Source organism: Lupinus angustifolius, chromosome LG05 (genome assembly GCF_001865875.1).
Source record: "Lupinus angustifolius cultivar Tanjil chromosome LG05, LupAngTanjil_v1.0, whole genome shotgun sequence".
Classification (NCBI taxonomy): Eukaryota; Viridiplantae; Streptophyta; class Magnoliopsida; order Fabales; family Fabaceae; genus Lupinus; species Lupinus angustifolius.
This window is the reverse complement of record NC_032013.1, coordinates 23,051,886-23,070,804: the sequence shown is the minus strand read 5'-3', so window position 1 is coordinate 23,070,804 and position 18,919 is coordinate 23,051,886. Positions and strand designations below refer to the sequence as shown.

At 31.0% G+C, this 18,919-nt stretch overlaps 3 protein-coding genes across 4 annotated transcripts; 2 read left to right on the top strand and 1 right to left on the bottom strand.

Annotated features, from left to right (window-relative positions):
* LOC109348195 (GTP-binding protein BRASSINAZOLE INSENSITIVE PALE GREEN 2, chloroplastic) lies at window positions 52-9,091 on the top strand. 2 transcript variants are annotated; one of them, XR_002107709.1, is made up of 5 exons: window positions 52-248; window positions 357-1,663; window positions 1,834-2,001; window positions 2,584-3,048; window positions 9,078-9,091. XR_002107709.1 is itself a non-coding variant. In XM_019588478.1 (4 exons), the coding sequence occupies exons 1-4, from the start codon at window positions 143-145 to the stop codon at window positions 2,944-2,946; spliced, it is 1,944 nt and encodes a 647-aa protein (XP_019444023.1). In that variant the 5' UTR covers window positions 52-142; the 3' UTR covers window positions 2,947-3,246. The 2 variants fall into 2 exon arrangements, 1 of the variants encoding a protein (XP_019444023.1); XM_019588478.1 differs by lacking the exon at window positions 9,078-9,091 and having other exon boundaries at window positions 2,584-3,246.
* LOC109348196 (protein EARLY RESPONSIVE TO DEHYDRATION 15-like) lies at window positions 3,479-4,597 on the bottom strand. Its single transcript, XM_019588479.1, has 3 exons — window positions 4,449-4,597; window positions 4,001-4,338; window positions 3,479-3,786 (listed from the first exon to the last, which is right to left on the bottom strand). The coding sequence occupies exons 2-3, from the start codon at window positions 4,302-4,304 to the stop codon at window positions 3,728-3,730; spliced, it is 363 nt and encodes a 120-aa protein (XP_019444024.1). The 5' UTR covers window positions 4,305-4,338; window positions 4,449-4,597; the 3' UTR covers window positions 3,479-3,727.
* LOC109348194 (2-oxoglutarate-dependent dioxygenase AOP2-like) lies at window positions 15,074-17,997 on the top strand. Its single transcript, XM_019588477.1, has 3 exons — window positions 15,074-15,512; window positions 16,163-16,490; window positions 17,555-17,997. The coding sequence occupies exons 1-3, from the start codon at window positions 15,139-15,141 to the stop codon at window positions 17,798-17,800; spliced, it is 948 nt and encodes a 315-aa protein (XP_019444022.1). The 5' UTR covers window positions 15,074-15,138; the 3' UTR covers window positions 17,801-17,997.

Below are 18,919 nucleotides of genomic sequence, written 5' to 3'. Positions count from 1 at the left end.
AAAAGCTGTATACTTAATTAACAATAGGCCTAAGCCCAAAAAACGGGTTGGGCCTAACACACCTAGCTTCTTCATCTTCCTTCCTCTGTTCCTGAACCTGAACCACTTTATCTCCTTCTTCGCTTCACTCCTCTCGAAGAACATGGCTATTTTGTTATCCACAATTGTAGTTCCTTCTATTTTTTCCACCACCAAACTCAAATGCTCCAAACTTGAGCACCCACTTCCAACTTTACAACGTTTTGCAGGTAAGTCCCTCTATTTATACTTATTTACAATTCTAGTCCACTCATTTGTCGCACTTTTTTATGATACCCTTTTGGATGAAACGGTGTTTTTTCATTATTTGATTGTAGATAGTAGCAATGGGTTTAAGAAAGTTTCTTCCTTTATTGCTTTTGCGGTAAACGGCAACTCCACTGTCCAAACGACACAGAAAAGCTTCGGCAAAAACTCGAATAGGAAGGATGGTAGAAACCCGTTTTTGAGTGAGGGTAGAGATGATGATGAAACTCGTGGAACCATTTGTCCTGGTTGTGGTGTTTTCATGCAAGATAATGATCCTAACCTTCCTGGGTTTTACCAACAAAAGAAGGTGAAAATGGAAGATATTTTAGATGATGATGATGATGATGATGATGAAGTAGTTATAGTAGAAGATGAAGATGATGGTGATGAACATGGCATTGGGGAAGATAAGGGGGGGTTAAAAGATGAGGTTGACTGGGATTTAGAGGAGTTGGAAGCTAAGTTTCTCGGGAAAGAGGTGGTTGATGAGTTGGATTTGAATGGATTTGCGCTTCCGGGGGTTGGGTATGGTAACATTACTGAGGAAGTTTTGGAGAGGATGAGGAAGAAGAAAGTGTCGAAAGCCGAGAAGAAGAGGATGGCTAGGGAGGCTGAGAAGGTGAGAGAAGAGGTTACTGTGTGTGCTCGATGTCATTCCTTGAGGAATTATGGGCAAGTGAAGAACCAAAATGTTGAGAATTTGATACCTGATTTTGATTTTGATAGGTTGATTTCAACCCGTCTGATGAATCCTTCTGGCAGTGGGAGTTCCACTGTTGTTGTCATGGTTGTGGATTGTGTTGATTTTGACGGTTCTTTCCCTAGGACGGCGGCAAAAATGTTGTTTAAGGCATTGGAAAGAGTTCAGGGGAACTCGAAGCAGGGCAAGAAACTGCCTAAGCTTGTTCTGGTGGCAACAAAGGTTGACCTCCTTCCGTCCCAGATTTCTCCTACAAGGTTAGATAGATGGGTTCGACACCGTGCAAATGCTGGTGGAGCGCCGAAGTTAAGCGGGGTTTATCTTGTCAGTTCTCGTAAGGATTTAGGGGTAAGGAATTTGTTGTCCTTTATAAAGGATTTGGCTGGTCCTCGTGGGAATGTGTGGGTACTTGGGGCTCAAAATGCAGGGAAGTCTACTTTAATCAATGCATTCTCGAAGAAAGAAGGAGCCAAAGTTACAAAGCTCACTGAAGCTGCAATTCCAGGGACAACACTTGGGATCTTAAGAATTGGGGGAATTTTGTCAGCAAAGGCTAAGATGTTTGACACTCCAGGGCTCCTGCATCCGTATTTAATGTCCATGAGATTGAACCGGGATGAGCAAAAGATGGTTGAAATACGAAAAGAACTTCGGCCTAGGACATATAGGATCAAGGCAAGTTACTTATTTCTATTGCTGTTTACTATCCTGGATGTATAATGGCAGGGGTGTTTTTCTATGCATAGATTTTATGTTTGATTTGTGCATCTTCGAGATTTCTAGTTTGTCTCTCTTGTTTGTGTGTGGACGAATTTAGATTCTTACGTACCCGTTTTAACTAACAGGTAGGGCAGGCTATACATGTTGGTGGCTTGGCGAGACTTGATCTTACAAAAGCCTCTGTTGAAACAATATATGTAACAGTTTGGGCATCTCCAAACGTTTCTTTACACATGGGGAAAATAGAAAATGCTGATGAGGTTTGGAGTAATCATGTTGGTGTCAGGCTTCAGGTAAGCCTTTTCCTCTTCTACTGAAATAAATATGGCTCATTCAGTAACTTCATTGTTATACTTTGTTTCGCTGAGGAGGTTTAAACTGCATTTTGCCAGAGCTTGGGCTTTTGTATTTCATCGGATTGATTTGCTCATGCCCAAGTATCCTGTCTATCCTAATAACTTCAAGTAGGCATTATAGTCTTTCCATCGGTTCAATTAAGCTCCTAGGGAAGAGAGTATTTGCTTAATGAAGCAATTATTATTGATTATTTAATTTTTGCTCTTTTCCCCACTTCAAAATTACTCAGAACAAGAAAACTATCACTTTCTGATTACATTGTAGTTGTAGATATTGGAATCCGAAGGAGCTTAGTCCTGCCTGGTAAATTAGCCGTGATGTATTTGCTTAACTATTCATTGCAATAATGAGTTGCTGAAATGTAGCTAATGGTAATTTTATGATAAACAACTCGGTTTCGTGTTTATATATGTAGCTTGTATGGTAATGTATAAAACAAATTTGTGTTGTGTGCATATCTTTCTTCTAAAAAATCAATGTTTCTATGTTTTCTCTAATTTCATTTCACTTCATTCCAGCCTCCCGTTGGTAATGACCGAGCTGCTGAATTAGGAACATGGCAAGAAAGGGAAATAGAAGTTTCCGGATCTAGTTGGGATGTCAACAGCATAGACATAGCAATAGCTGGTTTAGGTTGGTTCTCTGTAGGTCTCAAAGGTGAAGCAACCATGAAACTATGGACATTTGATGGTGTTGAAATGACTTTGAGAGAACCTTTGGTCCTTGACCGGGCCCCGTCCCTCGAGAAACCGGGTTTTCTGCTACCGAAAGCCATTTCTGAAGCTATTGGCAACCAAACTAAACTTGAAGCTCAAAGAAGGAAAAAACTTGAAGATGAGGATGAAGAATATGTGGGGGCAGGGGCAGAACTATCTACTTGAATATAAAGGAATTGCATTGCCATTGGCTTTAAGCAATGATGAGAATATAAGGTATAACTAAACTTGCTTGTTGCAGAGGCAATAACTTGCCTCTGATAGTTGGTTTGATAGTTCTCTCCAACTTGTAGAGAATATAATACATGCCTTGTTGTTTAAATGTCACAGTCTGAGATTATGTACTTCTTTTTCTTTAGAGATAAGTAATGTACATATGTAATGGTTGTAATGTCAGCAATTTTGCAGGTATTTTTTGACATTGTATGTTTTGCTCAAACCAGAAAAATTAGATTATCTTCAAGAGAAATGAAAAGTCAAAAAACACTTATTCTTGGTCCATGCATCATTCTTAATTACTCACTACACTTGTAACAGAATTCTACACACCAATAGCATTGCAACAAAACATTTTTACTCTTTTAATATTGTAGAATTCTATGGTTAATAGTCTTGAAACCAAGAAACATTTAATTTAATCAGAAAGCCAAACTAAATTAGTTTCAAATTTCGAACAGAGGGTTACATCAGGTTCTAATAGAGAAAAAACTATTTTTTTTTTCAATTTTGTAATTTGAATACATGCAGTAGTTCTTACATCATCAGTACATGAAATATCTTTTCACAAATTTTCATTTCCATCCCAAATTACCAGAGATTTTGGTAACACCAGAGAATGTTATATGGAAAATAGAAACCTTGCCCTATACATGAAGTTAAAGAAAGTTAAAAGAGCTACAGATAACATAATACAATAGCTAGATGCATTGTAAGCTCCACCATTGTCTCATGCAGTTATTCTTCCACTCTCTCCAGGTTCCACACAAGTGTTGGATCCATTTTTTCCTGATCAATTGAAACCCCTCATTGACGAATGAGATCTAATGAAAAAACACATCTTTTGTTCCATAATTTGTGTCACTACATGTGACATCAATTGTACACAGTTGGTGAGATAAAAGATGTGCTCCCGAAATCCAAATTTAAGTACTATGAATATTATCATTTAGATAACACTACTGAATCTAAACTCAACTTACTCAATCCTAAAACTCTTTACCTTGAGTTTCAGAAGATAGAATAAACTCTTCAAACTGAGCTTCCATCACAGAAACATCATCGCCGATATCGAGATCAAATGCATCGGGCAGCAAATCAACCGCATCATTGCTGTCAAATCCATCCTGAACATAGAAACTTCCATCACCATGTTGCTGGTTGAGCCAGAAATCATGGTACCATGTGAGTGTTGTCACGAGCTGCCACCATTCAGGAGAAAAATCGTCGACTTGGCGAAATGCAGCCGGGATGTAAATAGGGGCATTAGGGTTTAGTGTTGATCTTCCTCCCGAGACTAATGCCATCTTGCTGAGTTAGAATCTGATATTTGTTCTTTATCTATGCATAAATCATCAACACAGAAATCATTAACTACCATTGTTAACAAAATTCTCAAAACATTGTTCTCATTTATGCTTATAATAATAAGATAAAGGAAAAACATAAACCTGAACAATATGGTTGGAATGAAGAAGAAATGGAAAAGAATAAGAGAGAGAGAGAGAGGAATGTGTATTTATAAAGGGGATAATTATCCGAGCCTGTCCTGGTTCGGGAGTAAGGGTGGATCCCAAGGAGTTAGGTTCGGATAAAATCAACTTCTTGGTGGGTGCTGTTGTTTCTTCACCTTTTGCTTTTATACTCTTTCATTTCATCTTTCTTCTTTATTTATGGTTATTATTAATTTCCTTATGTTTTTCCAAGTTAACTCAACCATTCAAAATCTCACCACAAAATTGTAGGGATTTATAGATTCATTGTAATGTGCGTTTATTAAGTATTACCTCGTTTCTAATTTAAATACCAACAATTATTATGAGACGTAGAAAGTAGTGAAGTGCTTAAGATGCATTGCACATTTTTGCGTGGCAAATGGATCATGTATTTTAGCAACAGCAATTACACCACATCCAAGTTTTAAATTGTACTCTTATGACACTTTATATGTCAAATTGTGATGATTGGTGTAAATAATATAAAATAAATTGAAAATTTAATAAATTTTATTCTTTTGACTAATCATCACAATTTATGAACGATGTGTTGATTTAATGCTATAATGTTTTGTTAGATCTATAGAATGACCAAAATGTTAAATGTTGAATTCTAGTGAGAGATATTTGTTGGGAGAGATAATCATGAACCCAAAAGAGATTAATTTATTACCTAAAAGAATTAGAAAATATTCTTAGTAGTACCAAAAAAATTATCATACCTTAAACACAGGTGACATTTTCCCATAAACATGAGCAAGATATGAATGGAGCGAATTGTAAGATTCAAGTTGGGTATTTATAGCTCATATTTGAAAGAAAAATGTAATGAACATAAGTTATAATTTTAGCCATGAAACTATATACTCTTGTCTTCTTTGACAACCATCAAATGAAAATGAACATTACCTCCTTGGAACATTCTCAAATCAATAGGAAATGCCAACATTTTTAAAATTAGAAGACAAACTTGACAAAAAAAACGTTTAAATGGGAAAAATCAAGAAGGAAAAAAATGCATGTATTGACAATATAAGAATTTTTTACACTATCATTATATTGTTTATCATTCATATTTAATCATCATTAATTTTTAAATAATGTATGATCTCTTACACTAATAATTTATAGATATTACACTTAAAATAAAATATAGTTACATCATAAAATATCTAATTTGGTGAAACTTGTAAAGTATATTGTAACTCCAACTCTTTCATCCAAATTGACCCTAAACTAGTAATCTAGGATACAAAAAATGAAGAAGTAAAGGACAATGAATAAAGTTAGAGTGGAAATAATAGTATTAACATAAGTACTATATATTTTGTGGTACTATAGTGATTCGTAAGATTTAAAATCCTCTCATCAAAGCAAAAAATTAAATAAATATGCGAAATATGCTTGATAATCAATTATAAGCACTTTTAGTTGTCCTTTTGCCTTGTTCAAGAACATGGATTATTTGATGCCAAACATACTTAATTACATGTCTGATTATGTGGAGATGACATATTTTGTACCAAAGTGTGTTATTTTACATTTCACTACGTGTTATTAGTTAGAAAAATATTTAATTATTAATTTTTTAATTTAAATATATTTTTTCTAACCAATTACAAATAAAAAATATATGAAATAATACATGTTTTATGACAAAAGATGTACTCGAGATTATGTGGAGCACCCATTCAAAATCTCCTCATAACTATGTTTAGTGCACATGGCTTGTTGGTAGGGTGGCCAAATTAAAGAGTAGTTAGAGAATATGCAAAAGCTGAAAAACACTTCTATCCCACTAGTGCACTACTAGCCTGTCAAGCATAAATAATATACATCATAATCCACATTATCACTCTCACCATCACCAAAATTCAATATTAATTAATAATGAAAACACCCACTTACCACTATCTTAAATTAGAATGATTAAAAAAATGTTGGTCTATTATCATAATAACTAAAATATTGAAAGTTCAACTCTTAAGAACAACATTTGTTATGATGAATAATCACATATCCCGGAAGAGATTAGTTCATTGCCAAAAGGTTACGAGATACCTTTGGTAGTACAAAAAAAAATTAAAATTCTATATGTGGTTCAATTATTAATCCTTTTTATTAAATTTTGAGATAAATCTAGCTATTTCATTATATTCCTAAATTGTGGTCCATGGGCAATTCATAAAAAAAATGGGTTGAGTTTTTTTCGTAGAGAAAACATTTGTATTTAACAATATTTATTTTACTTTTCTTTTTTATAAGAAAACTAAAAGATTAATTTATTCAAAATTGGAGGAGCTTAAGAATAACTCATTCAAGTTGGCATGCAAATCAAAACAAAGACCAAGACAACATGAGAAAATAAACCATGCACCAAAAAATACCACAAGACAACATCACCACCATTGACTAAACAAAAAATAAGATGAAAGTAGAAACTACCACAATAGATTACCCTTGTTCATAAAATTTGGTGAAAAAAATAAACGACTCCCATTGAAAGAAATTATATTACTAGTCTTAGGGATCAGCTCTTAAAATAGCAATAATATATTATTCTGTAATTTTTTTTATAAATCCCCATGTACACATAAAAAGTCACCCTATTATATATAAACTAATTATTAATAAGTAAAATACTACCTTACAACACATTTTCTTAAAAATGTGTAAAAAGATATAAAAGCACATTAGAAAATATTCTTTAAACATTATGTGTCAAATGATTTTAGACCACTTGACATGTTTACAAATATACCTCTAGATGAAGATGAATCCAAAAAGTATTTGCATTCATGGACAAAAATCATGCTTTAGTGAGCATCTTGACCTACACCAAGTTCAATAAAACAAAAAACCAAGTTCACATAATCACTCCATTTTTTTTTTCTACGTCGAGAATTTACAAAATTATTTACTCCCAAATATGAGATTTTTTGTTTGGTTAGTGGGGGAAGGAGGGATGAGGTGGATTCTTATCATAATTCCACAATTATTTACTCTCCTATTTCATTTTTACTTTCCCATGTTTCCTTCTTCCTCTTTTTAACCAAAGAAAGAAAAAGAAAAAATGAAGATTATTTCTTTCATTCCCTTATTATTCGATCAAATCAAAGACAGTTAAATATATTCTCCTACTTTCTTTATTTCTACTCCATGTAAAAATTTAGTTTAGTTTGATTTTGAGTCAATTTATGAAGTGAATTGAATAGAAGAACATGATTTGATTTAGCTCCATTAATATTGAAGTTACGTTAAGAACCAAAAAACCGATTATTAATAGTTCACTTACACGATTTGCTGGTGTTTTATTTAAAAATTGTGTACTATTTCAAATTATATTCCATAATGAATCATTTGTCTAATTCAAGTATTATTTTAGCTAAGAAACTAATTTACATACTCCAAAATTTAAAACATAATTTATATCTATAATTGTATAATACAAATCAAAACAAATCATATCGAGAAATTTGACAAAAAAACTAGTACAATAAAAATGACGAAATAATATTAAAATGCTAACAAGGTATTATTATATGTTTGATTATCATAATAATATCATCTCGTTAGAAATATGTTTTTGCTTCTTAAATTGTCTAAAAATAAAAATGATAGACTACTTATATAACATATCAAGTGTAATATAAGATATTTTATGAGGATAAATATTTGTCTTGGAAAGATTTAGGAAAAAATATCTTTAATCGATGGACTTTAATGGGTGGGAGACTTTATATATTTAAAGATACATAATAAAGATGATGAATATTATTATCATATATTGTCAAGATCTTTCATGTCGAATCATCAAGAATAAACCTAAAATACTAGAGCGGAAGCGTACCTTAATATATTCATAGAGAATATGGTGAATGAACTTAATTTATATTATCCTTCATCAATATATCTATCAATTTCATGTTCTATGTCATTCTATGCAAATACATGTTTATAGTAGAACATATAGGTTCTTTGGCCTTCCAATTGTAGACCACATTTAGCCTTAGTTTCTCCTCTAATGGGATGAAGAGAATAACTTATGTTGTTATTCTTATTATTTTGTGTTGCTGTGGTTTGGTCTACAATTAGGGACCATAGCCCTTATTTATAAGAAGTGCATAATCTTTCGCAGGTGATATTACTTTATTCTCTTATTCCAATTTTGCCCATCATAAAATAGAAATAAGACTTTTGGCATCTACACAATAATTTTCATAACAATTATGTCTAGCTATAGCCATATATCTTACTTGAAGTATATCACTTTATTTGGTCACTTAAAATAATGACCATAGACACATTTAAATATTACATGTGTGATCCAAAATTCCTTAAAAAAGAAACTAACAAATGTTAAAGAATTAATATAAAATATTCATAGTTGAATTTCTTTTAGAAAAATCATCAAGATTTCAGGCTAATAAAATACAACCTTCAATTATTAATATATAATTGTGAGATACACTAATTATTAATATAATTGACTATTATGCTTTATAATATGTGTATATACCAATTCTAAGCATATTAAATATTTTTATTATGTTTTCCAATATGAGAATTTCAAATCAAATAAAGAGTAAAGAATACTAATATTTCTTGTGTTATAGGAACTTAAATATGTAACACATTAAATCATGCCCACTTCTTTAGGAAGTAAGAAAACTCATCAACATATTTATTATAGAAAAATGAATTTTTTTAACTTCTCACTAGAACAAAATAAAAAACTGAGGAGCCACATGCAATTATAATTGTGAAAATAAATTCAGTTTTTATAATGGCAAGACAACAACAAAACTACCTAAAAATATATAAAAATTGTATCAATAATAAAATCAATATATTCAAAAGAGTCAAACTCCAAATCTAAAAACTATTTTAACCAATATGATATTTTTTTATTCATTTACCTTATCTAAAATATGAAAGATATTTTTTAAATATGTGGTTCGGGTCAGTTCAAGCAGTTTTTGAAACTCTAGAACTGCAAACCAAATCGATTTTAAATGGTGCATTCAAAGAAGAACCGAACCATATTTTTTGGTTCAGTTTAGTTCATGTCAATTGTTTCGTAGTTTAAACTAGATTCACTTAACAACAAAACGTTTGTCTAGTGCTGTAAGGCCCGCTAGATCCCAGAATAACCAAAAGGTCAAGGATTAGATTCCAAGAAGCGACATTTGTCAGAGGGACAACCACATATCCCAGAATGAATTAATTCATTACCAAAAGGTGAATAATACTCTTGGTAATATCAACAACAAAAAATATTCATATTTGTGATACTAGGTTTTCTAATGCACACAAATAAAACTACCAAACAAAGCATAGAATTGAAATTTTTCTTAAGTCTTGTAACCGATTTTGTTGATGAGAACGTCATTACCTAATTTATGCTATGCAAAGTCCATTTATATTCATCAAGTCCCTTATGTCCACTTAAATTGCAAGCAGAGAAAACAAACCAAACTTATAAGCAGACATAGAAAATATTGAAGAATAAGACAACCTTCATTCAAATTTTATTGATTTTCATCTTACACGACCTTTCACTTTATAAGCTACACAAATATTGATAAAAAAAAAGACATTCTACAATTCTAATGATGGAAAATAAAATAAAAGGGATGGGTCCCTTACATATTTTACAAATTATATTTGATTAATCATGAAAAGGTTATTCATTCCTTTGAGGCAGCATAACAATTCAAAAAGCTTTTTATCAACCCTAAGAAAGTGGTTATGTGGAGAATTTGGATACCCTTTTATCAACCCTACTAAGAGATTGAGTATAAATAATAGGAGAAGTAGAAGGGGTAGTGGCTTTGACCATGCTCCTAGATAGTGGTTGTTGATTCTTATCTTCAGTATTAGGGTTATGCATAGGAAGCACTACTATGGGATTTGAAGAAGGTTGTGGTTTAGGGTAGAAGAAATCAGTGGGAAAAAAGTTGTATTGTTGAAGGCCAGCCATGAAAATAATGATCACAAAATAGAGAGATCTTGAAGGGAATAAGAGTATCTAACTTTTTTTTACAACCATTAACTTTGTTGTTTGTTGTATTTATAGAGAGAAATAGATGAGGAATTATTATCAAGTCTGAGACCTATGGTCTGGGAAAATATCTATGTTTTCATAAATATACAATAAAATTAATATTGTATAATTAATGATGTGAGTGAATTTCAAATCATTTATTTAGGACTACACAATAATTTTATATTGGTTTATGACTACACTATAATTAATGTTTTGATCGCTGGTGAATAGAGTTGGTTGGACAATGAGAAGAGGTTAATGTAATTTTTGTGAATTTTAATTATTATATTATGGAGTGATGTGGCAATGAAAACTCTATGTTAAGTTAAATCTGGTTGAAGCTAATATTAAATGGGTTGAATTATATCTGGCTTCAATTAGGTTGAGAATCAACCATACAACATATGTACAATGTTAAACCTAGTTGTTGATCGAGGTATGACCACTTTGGGTGAAAACTAGACAAGGCTGAATGTGAATACCTATTTTTGTCTGACCTAAATATAAAAAAGAATGAGAATGATAATATGATATTTTTTATGATTTTATAAGGTCATTTATTATTTGTACCTAATTAGTGTTATTATAGGAATTTTTGCAGATTTATAAAAAGTATTGTGGTATTTTTACAAGTGCATAACATTTCTATATTTGTGTCCATAGCTAATGCACTCTCAATATGCTAACACTCTTAGCGACCGTTGTGTTGTTACATGTCTCTTCTTCCTTACTTTCCATGTTGCGGTACCATTTTTTTATTTCATTTATTTAATAACTTATAAATATAGAGATGAGAGAGAGAGTGAATTGGTGTTTCTTATATTTTATTCTAAATATTATTTGCTTTATAAATATATAATATAATAATTCTTCAATAATTAAAATAATGGTCTATAGATATGTGTTTCCTTTGAGAGGTTAAGAGGACGATAATAACTAGCTTCATATTTTCCTTTTTCATTAGAGTAGAGACCTTATATGAGTCAATAATATTGTTTTTTTCACTTCTTAGAATACGGAATACAGTTTGGAACAAATGATGATTCATTTCTCACAACCTTTCTTCTTAATCACTATCAATTAATAACAATATTTTCAATAATGACTATTAATAAGAAATTATCAAATTAATTTTTATGTAAGGAATAATTAATAAGAAATCAGCTAATTAATAAAAAAATATTTCACTAATGATGAATTAAGAAACATTCACTTATAATCAAGAAAATTCTTTATTTTAGCATGAGTATTTAGTAATAAATCACAATCAAATCAGTAATTAATATTTATTATAATTAATTATATTAAGACTAATCAATCATTCTACAAGTTATTTATGTATTAAGGTCATATGTTTTTTGGTCTGAAAACCAGTCCATACCGACCGCAAATGCCCCAATCATTAGTAAATACTTCTTTCATCTCTCGAAATAAGAAGAATGGTCTACCATTGGCTTCTTTTGTCCTAACCCTTCTGATTAAAATAAACTCAACCAATTGAACATTTTTTTTGTCAAAGCAATTAAGTAGTTTTGATTTCTCTATTACATATAGAGATCGATAGGAACAAAACAAATTCTTGTCAAATATAAAAATAATAATAATAGATTTTGTCCTTTTGTAAGATAATAAAATAAATAAATAAAAGTTTAGGGTATGAGTCTATGTAATTATCTTAGAACAGACGTAGTATACAAATACATTCTCTAATTCATAATCGTTTCCTGAGCTATAAAAATCTATCACACCGACTAACACTTTCCAAGATTAGATAAAAATGATGTTTATTGTATTATGCTCACAAAAATATAATGTCAACTCCATTTTTTTAAGAGGATGGAAACATTTTTATCCCTTTTCCCAATTAGCAATGAGAAATAGGCTTGTGAAGTTGCGATTCAACCAAGTAGGGGTGAGCAGGACCCGACCCTATCATCTTACTCAATATGGTCTGATCATGATCGTGCCTAAATATGGTCGAGTCTCATCAAGTCTAGGGCCATGATCGACTTCAAAAATTAGACTCAATTGATATTTAGGATTGTGTAGGGACCAAGCATAACCCGACCTGATCCGTCTCATGATCAATCACTCATCATGTTTGTATGTGTCTCTATTTAATTATGTACAAAATATTAACATCTTTTTGGTCGAAAATATCATTGATTCTCTAGTTTTTTTATCATATATACATGATTAATAATATATATACATATATTATTTTATATGTCAAATTACATATTTATAATAATAAATAATATTGAGTAGAATTTATATAAAATAAGTATGCATTATATTTAATTGGGTATATGATCGAGTTCGAATTTAAAGGCTGACTTAGTTGATATTTAGGATGAAGTTAACTTCAGATCTAGGGCCAGATCCAAATTCAAAAAATGACTCAACCAATATTCAAGGTTGAGTAAGAGACAATACTTAACCCGTCTGCTCACCCTTACCACCAAGGATAATTTTTAGAGAGTTAGGCCAATGAATATTGATTATCTCTCTATAAAAAGATATAATTCAAATCTTTTACTGACTAATGATGAAGTAAGACACAATTTCTTTAGTTCTAATCATTCCGGATTTAATGAAATTATATGTACGGATCAATTTATTTTTCTAAATCCTATTATTTTGAATTTATTGGCAGGGATGACAAAATAAATCATCATTTCGTTTTCATTCCGATCAATTCAAGAACTAGACAAAGAACTATGGCTCCTTCCCAATATTTTGATTGAAATAATTTATCAAATGATTATGAGGAAGCATGAAACACAACCTTCCATTTCTACCAGTGTCGTCAAGTGTTTGCAATAGTTTTGTGAATTCAGTTTTAGAGGAGAATAAATAACGATAAAAAACTTTGGATCACTCTCACAATTGTATTTAATGACTCTCAAATCTTATATTTTCATTCATTTCTTTTTGTAACCTAACTCGCAAATAGACTTTGGACATTCTATTAAACATCACCATCCAAGGCAATGATCGTCCAAACCAAATTGACTCATACCACCTAGTAGTTGTTAGGAAGGAAGAAGCTCAAAACACAAGAAAATGAAATTAAATACATGCACACTAATACTATAAAATAATTTTTTTACATTCACGCATATCTTAGGTCTTTAATATACTTGAATTCTTTTTTTATTTTTGTAAATACAAGTTATATACATGATGCCCATTAAACTCTTTTTTGTTCACTACTAATATGAAAACTCTTTAACCCCACATGATTGAATTCCCATCAATATCTACAACAATAGTAGCTCCAAAGATCCAATCTCAACTTCAATTAGTTACATCTTTTTCTTTATTTAGTTCACCAAGATACGTAGACACTTACTTGTTTTTCATAGCAAACTATGGTAAGAATTCTCTATTTCTTCAACACATAAAGTTTATAAAACTGAATTACCAAATTATCAATAGTTCCCATAGTATGAATAACAATCACTCACAATGACATAGTGGAGGATATAACAGACTAATAGTTTCGTGGCTTCTAAGAATTTCTCAACATCAATCACATATACCTAAGCCTCTAACGGCCTCAACTTCCACTTTATTCACAATAATATCTAATATACATATTCTCAAATGCACGAGAATCTCATCTTATGGGGTAAAAGAAAAGAAAAAAACTTGTGTGGAGACAATCAATAAAATCTTATTAACACATTAAAAATTAAATGTTAATTAAAATTTAGTTATAAACGATAACACAAAAAAATATAAAAACTCTTGTTTCTAAATGTAATGTACTGTATGTGTCTTCATACTTGTTTTTTTTTTTTTTACAAAAGGAAATGTATATCTCATATTCATAAATGATAGTTCAAATTTTCAGCATTCAAATACAAATACCAGCTTATCATAATTGAGTATGTAAACTTTTAGGTAAAAGGGAAAAAAATTCACTGAATTAGGAAAAACAATACCAGCTTATTGGCGTAATATGTTTGTTGCATGCTTAAGATCTTGCAACTATAATCATCATGAGTGCAATTATTTGTTAAGCAGATACCAAAAGAATAATTTTTAAGCAGATACCACTTAGCTGAAATTATTCAACACTTAAACCACCTAAAATATCTACCCATCATATATTTTTTATTGGGTAATGTTTAATTTTACATGTATTAATACTATTTTAAATTTATGGTGATGTTTCATTCCATTTATTCTAATAATATGGTACAGTTTTGTGAACATAATTGCAATTTGCAAGTATTCTCCCCCTATACAAAAAGCCACTTCGTGTGACATCAACATTGTGGTCCTCAACATACAAATGGGTCCACACTACCAAACAAATCAATGTAGTTATTCAAGAAATATTCAACTAGTTAACTAAATTGAAAACCGTGTAGTTCCTCTATATATATATATAAGATTCAATTTTATATTGAGTAATGTTATTGGTACCTCAAAATTTGACACTCTTTCTTAGTATTTACCATTCTTTGACAAGAAGTATAGACAAATAATAATGTTAAAATTTTGCCCCAGAAAACATAAATAATGAATATTGCTTCATATAAACACATTAAGAGCCAATGATATATTGTCTTGAGAGTGAACAGCATGGGATCCCAATCACAGTCTCCTCTTCACGTTGTTGACTTCACTGATGAAAACATGAAGCCTGGCACTGGTGCATGGTTTTCAGCCTGCAATGTTGTGAGGACTGCACTTGAGGATCATGGTTGTTTCATCGCGCACTACAATAGAGTCGGCAAAGAGCTTTGCGACTCTGTTGTGTGCGCGATGGAACACCTGTTTGCTCTCCCAATTGAAACAAAAGTACAAAAGACTAGTGAGAAGCTTTTCCGTGGCTACTTAGGACAAATCACATGGCTTCCTTTGTATGAATCTTTGGGGGTTGATAATCCATTGACTATGGATGGATGTCAAAAATTTGCACACATTATGTGGCCACAAGGGAATAATCGTTTCTGGTGAGTATCCTTTCAATAATAATTAAATATGAATAATGATAATAACAATATAAAAAAATATTATAATGTCAATACGTACATATTTTTCGTCTTAATTAAATTGGATGAAAACCCATCTACTTATACATATGATATCAAAAAATATTTTCATATTTTATCAAAGTAATAATGATCTTAGAGGAACGAAACTTTTTCTCATAATCTTGTTAATATTTCAGATAGCTAATGATTGAAGAAATTTCTAATGTTATTAGTTTTTATAGTGTAATATTCATGTACTATCAACACAAAGATTTATATGCAGTTAATGTATCATTTATTATTTATCAGTATAATTTTTTTTTTTTGAAGAATCAATAATGATAAAAAAAAATGATAGATAATACAGTAACAATGTATAAAACTTATATATTATGGGTTCACATATATTTTTCTCAAATTTTTATAGGTATCAGCTTAAATTCACTTCAGCTCTAGATAGGTAAACTCTAATTATCACTTTCATAAATCCAACAACCACTGTTTAATCTTGTCAAATTATGACCGAATTCCATTAAACCTTTTCTGGCCATGTAACATTACTTCTTTGTTTTTAATATATTGTGATGAATGAACTATTCCTAATATAAAAGGTATCATTTTCTATGTAGTGAAAGCATAAATGATTATGCTAAGCTGTTAGGAGAGTTAGATCATATGGCCAAGAGAATGGTTTTTGAGAGCTATGGTGTGGACATGAAAAGATGTGATTCTTTCATAGAATCGAGCAATTATGTGCTTCGTTGTATGCAATATAGAACAGTGAAGATGAATGAAAATGAGTTAGGAATGCATTGTCACACAGATTTGAGCACCATATCAATAGTGCATCAACTGAATAATCTAAATGGCTTGGAAATCAAAATTATGGAGGGGGAATGGTGTGGTGTTGATGCCTCACCAAACTTGTTTGTGGTCATGGCCGGTGATGCATTACAGGTGAGTATCTATGTACCTAATCATATGTTATGCCATACAAAACTTGGGTAGTTGTCGGGGTTTGAATCGCACTACGCCAGAATTCACATTTAACAAAACACATCTATGTGTAGAACGTTCTTTTAAATAACAGGCGGAAGGATATCGAGAGTGCCTGATGAAGTAAACGCTGTCAAATGTGATAGACAATAGGCGGAAGGATACATTATGGTTAAATTGCATTATATATTTAGCAATAAGTGGGTGTTGAACCATGGACCTCTAGGTTCCCATATAAACCAAGAACCACTAGGCTACATAACTCTTTTATTGTTAATATACAATGGAAGTCGTGTTTAGGGTACACGACTTCCATGGAGAGAGAATATATCAGGAAAGTCGTGGATGAGATCCACGACTTTCCCCCAAAATCGTGGATCCCATCCACGACTTCCCTAAAAAATACACTACTTCCGTAAATATTTTGAAACATATACCAAACATGTGATAGTGTAGTTTGACAGTCAAACTACACTATCCATGTAAATTTTCTGATAGACAGATATACATTCAACAACGCTTGCTTCAGTGCCTATTATTGAATGTACGAAAGCTGTAAAAAGTTGATATTCAACAACACTCATTACAATTAAATGTCTACCTTCTACAACACTTTTGAAGCACTATTAAATCTAACCTATATTCTTCTGTATTTACACAGACGAATGAAAGTGCTATTGAATGACAATTTTAAATTAGTGTTGTTTTCCAATTTTGGTGTAATGACATATAATGTTCCACAACTCAAACAAATGAGCTAGGACATTGTAACTAATGATAGTCAAATAACGGACAAGGATCTGTTGTCCTAAACCATGTCCAAATTCTGTCCCAGACCAATTCTATTATGCTACGTCAGTTAAAAAAAATTAAATATTCATAACTTTATCAATTTTGCTTCATTGTGATTAGTCATAGACGTGGTTGATGACATGGTTGGAGACAGGAGATCCCCATTCGTCAAATAACTATCATATTTAATTAGTAATTAGGTTTAATATGGATGCATTATTTTGATGGCATAGGTGTGGAGTAATAGAAGGATACGGTCATGCGAACATAGGGTCATAATGAATGCAAAGAAGATTAGATACTCTATGGGACTATTTTCTTTTATTGATAACATGGTGCATATACCAGAAGAGCTAGTTAATGAACAACATCCCTTGCGTTATAAACCAATATTCAACCATGATGAATACATTAGTTTCTATGACAAAGAGAAAATCAAAGATCATAATTCTAGAATTGAAGCCTATTGTGGAATCTGAAGCCTACAGTAGTAATGTGAAGGAATTGTTCTTGGCTTAAATATATATAATCCCAAGTTGCTATTGTTTATGTATAATAAGTTGGATTATTGGAGTAGTTGGTTGTTGATTTATTTGTGTTCTTGAATTTCAATCCCCTTAATTTTTTATATTTGTGGTCCAATGTTGTAAATCATGTAATGTCTACTCCTTGATTACTAACAAGTCCAAAGGTTTTTGATATTGAAGATTCTTAGAGATGTAAAGTATTATTCTCATTTAATGATAAGGATCACATTTTCCATAATTTTTTTTATCTCAAACTAATCACATTCCTCTAACTAATATAAAAAAGTTATTTATTATTTTTTTAAATTATATAACACTTTTTAATTGAATTGGTATACTATATAGACACAAAAATAGGAGAGGTAATCTATATTTATCAATGTTGTGAAACTTAAGCAGGACATCAAATCGGAAGATGTCTTGTTTTAGGTTTAGCCGGTTTAAACGGTTAAACCGTCCGGTCGGACCGGATAATTTCATATATAATTTATAATTTTTATCTATAAATATATAGTTATATATAAATACAAAATTGTATATAATTAATAGTTATATTGAAATAACATTTTTCCGTTTTTTTGGACCGGAGTAAAACAAAGTAGTGTTCTATTTTTTTTGACATTCGGTTCACTTCCTGAGTTATTGTGGTTCAATTGGGTTTAATATAGTTGGACCGAAACTTCTCCGATTCAAAACGGTCTAACCCCTCACTCAATTAAGACTACAAATCAAAGTCATTTGCAAGTGTAATTAGTAATCAAATCGTCCAGTTATCACATATTTATTATTCAAATTTCAAAGGAATAGAGTATTAAATCCTCCATTTCTGAAGTTCTCAATTATTAAAGGAGGTTATTCAAGGCAAGTCCCACAACTATATTGTGGGATTTAATCGGTCAAAGATAAACAAAATAGAAAAACTTTGTAAGACTAAAAAATTAGACTCTTGTACTTCATTGAAAAGGAAAAAAAAGATTAAAATAATCACCTTTCACATGAAATAAATTTATCTTTAAATCATCACTAACAAAAATATTTAAAACAAAATTAAAATTTAAAACATAATATTTA

Bases quoted from the DNA above. Each gene is read 5' to 3' on its own strand.
- LOC109348194 (XM_019588477.1), top strand. From the start codon at position 15,139: ATGGGATCCCAATCACAGTCTCCTCTTCACGTTGTTGACTTCACTGAT. The intron at 15,513-16,162 runs GTGAGTATCCTT...TTTTCTATGTAG, and splicing joins CAAGGGAATAATCGTTTCTG to TGAAAGCATAAATGATTATG. The intron at 16,491-17,554 runs GTGAGTATCTAT...TTGATGGCATAG, and splicing joins TGGCCGGTGATGCATTACAG to GTGTGGAGTAATAGAAGGAT.
- LOC109348196 (XM_019588479.1), bottom strand. From the start codon at position 4,304: ATGGCATTAGTCTCGGGAGGAAGATCAACACTAAACCCTAATGCCCCT. The intron at 3,787-4,000 runs GTAAAGAGTTTT...TCAATTGATCAG, and splicing joins TCTATCTTCTGAAACTCAAG to GAAAAAATGGATCCAACACT.
- LOC109348195 (XM_019588478.1), top strand. From the start codon at position 143: ATGGCTATTTTGTTATCCACAATTGTAGTTCCTTCTATTTTTTCCACC. The intron at 249-356 runs GTAAGTCCCTCT...ATTTGATTGTAG, and splicing joins AACTTTACAACGTTTTGCAG to ATAGTAGCAATGGGTTTAAG. The intron at 2,002-2,583 runs GTAAGCCTTTTC...ACTTCATTCCAG, and splicing joins ATGTTGGTGTCAGGCTTCAG to CCTCCCGTTGGTAATGACCG.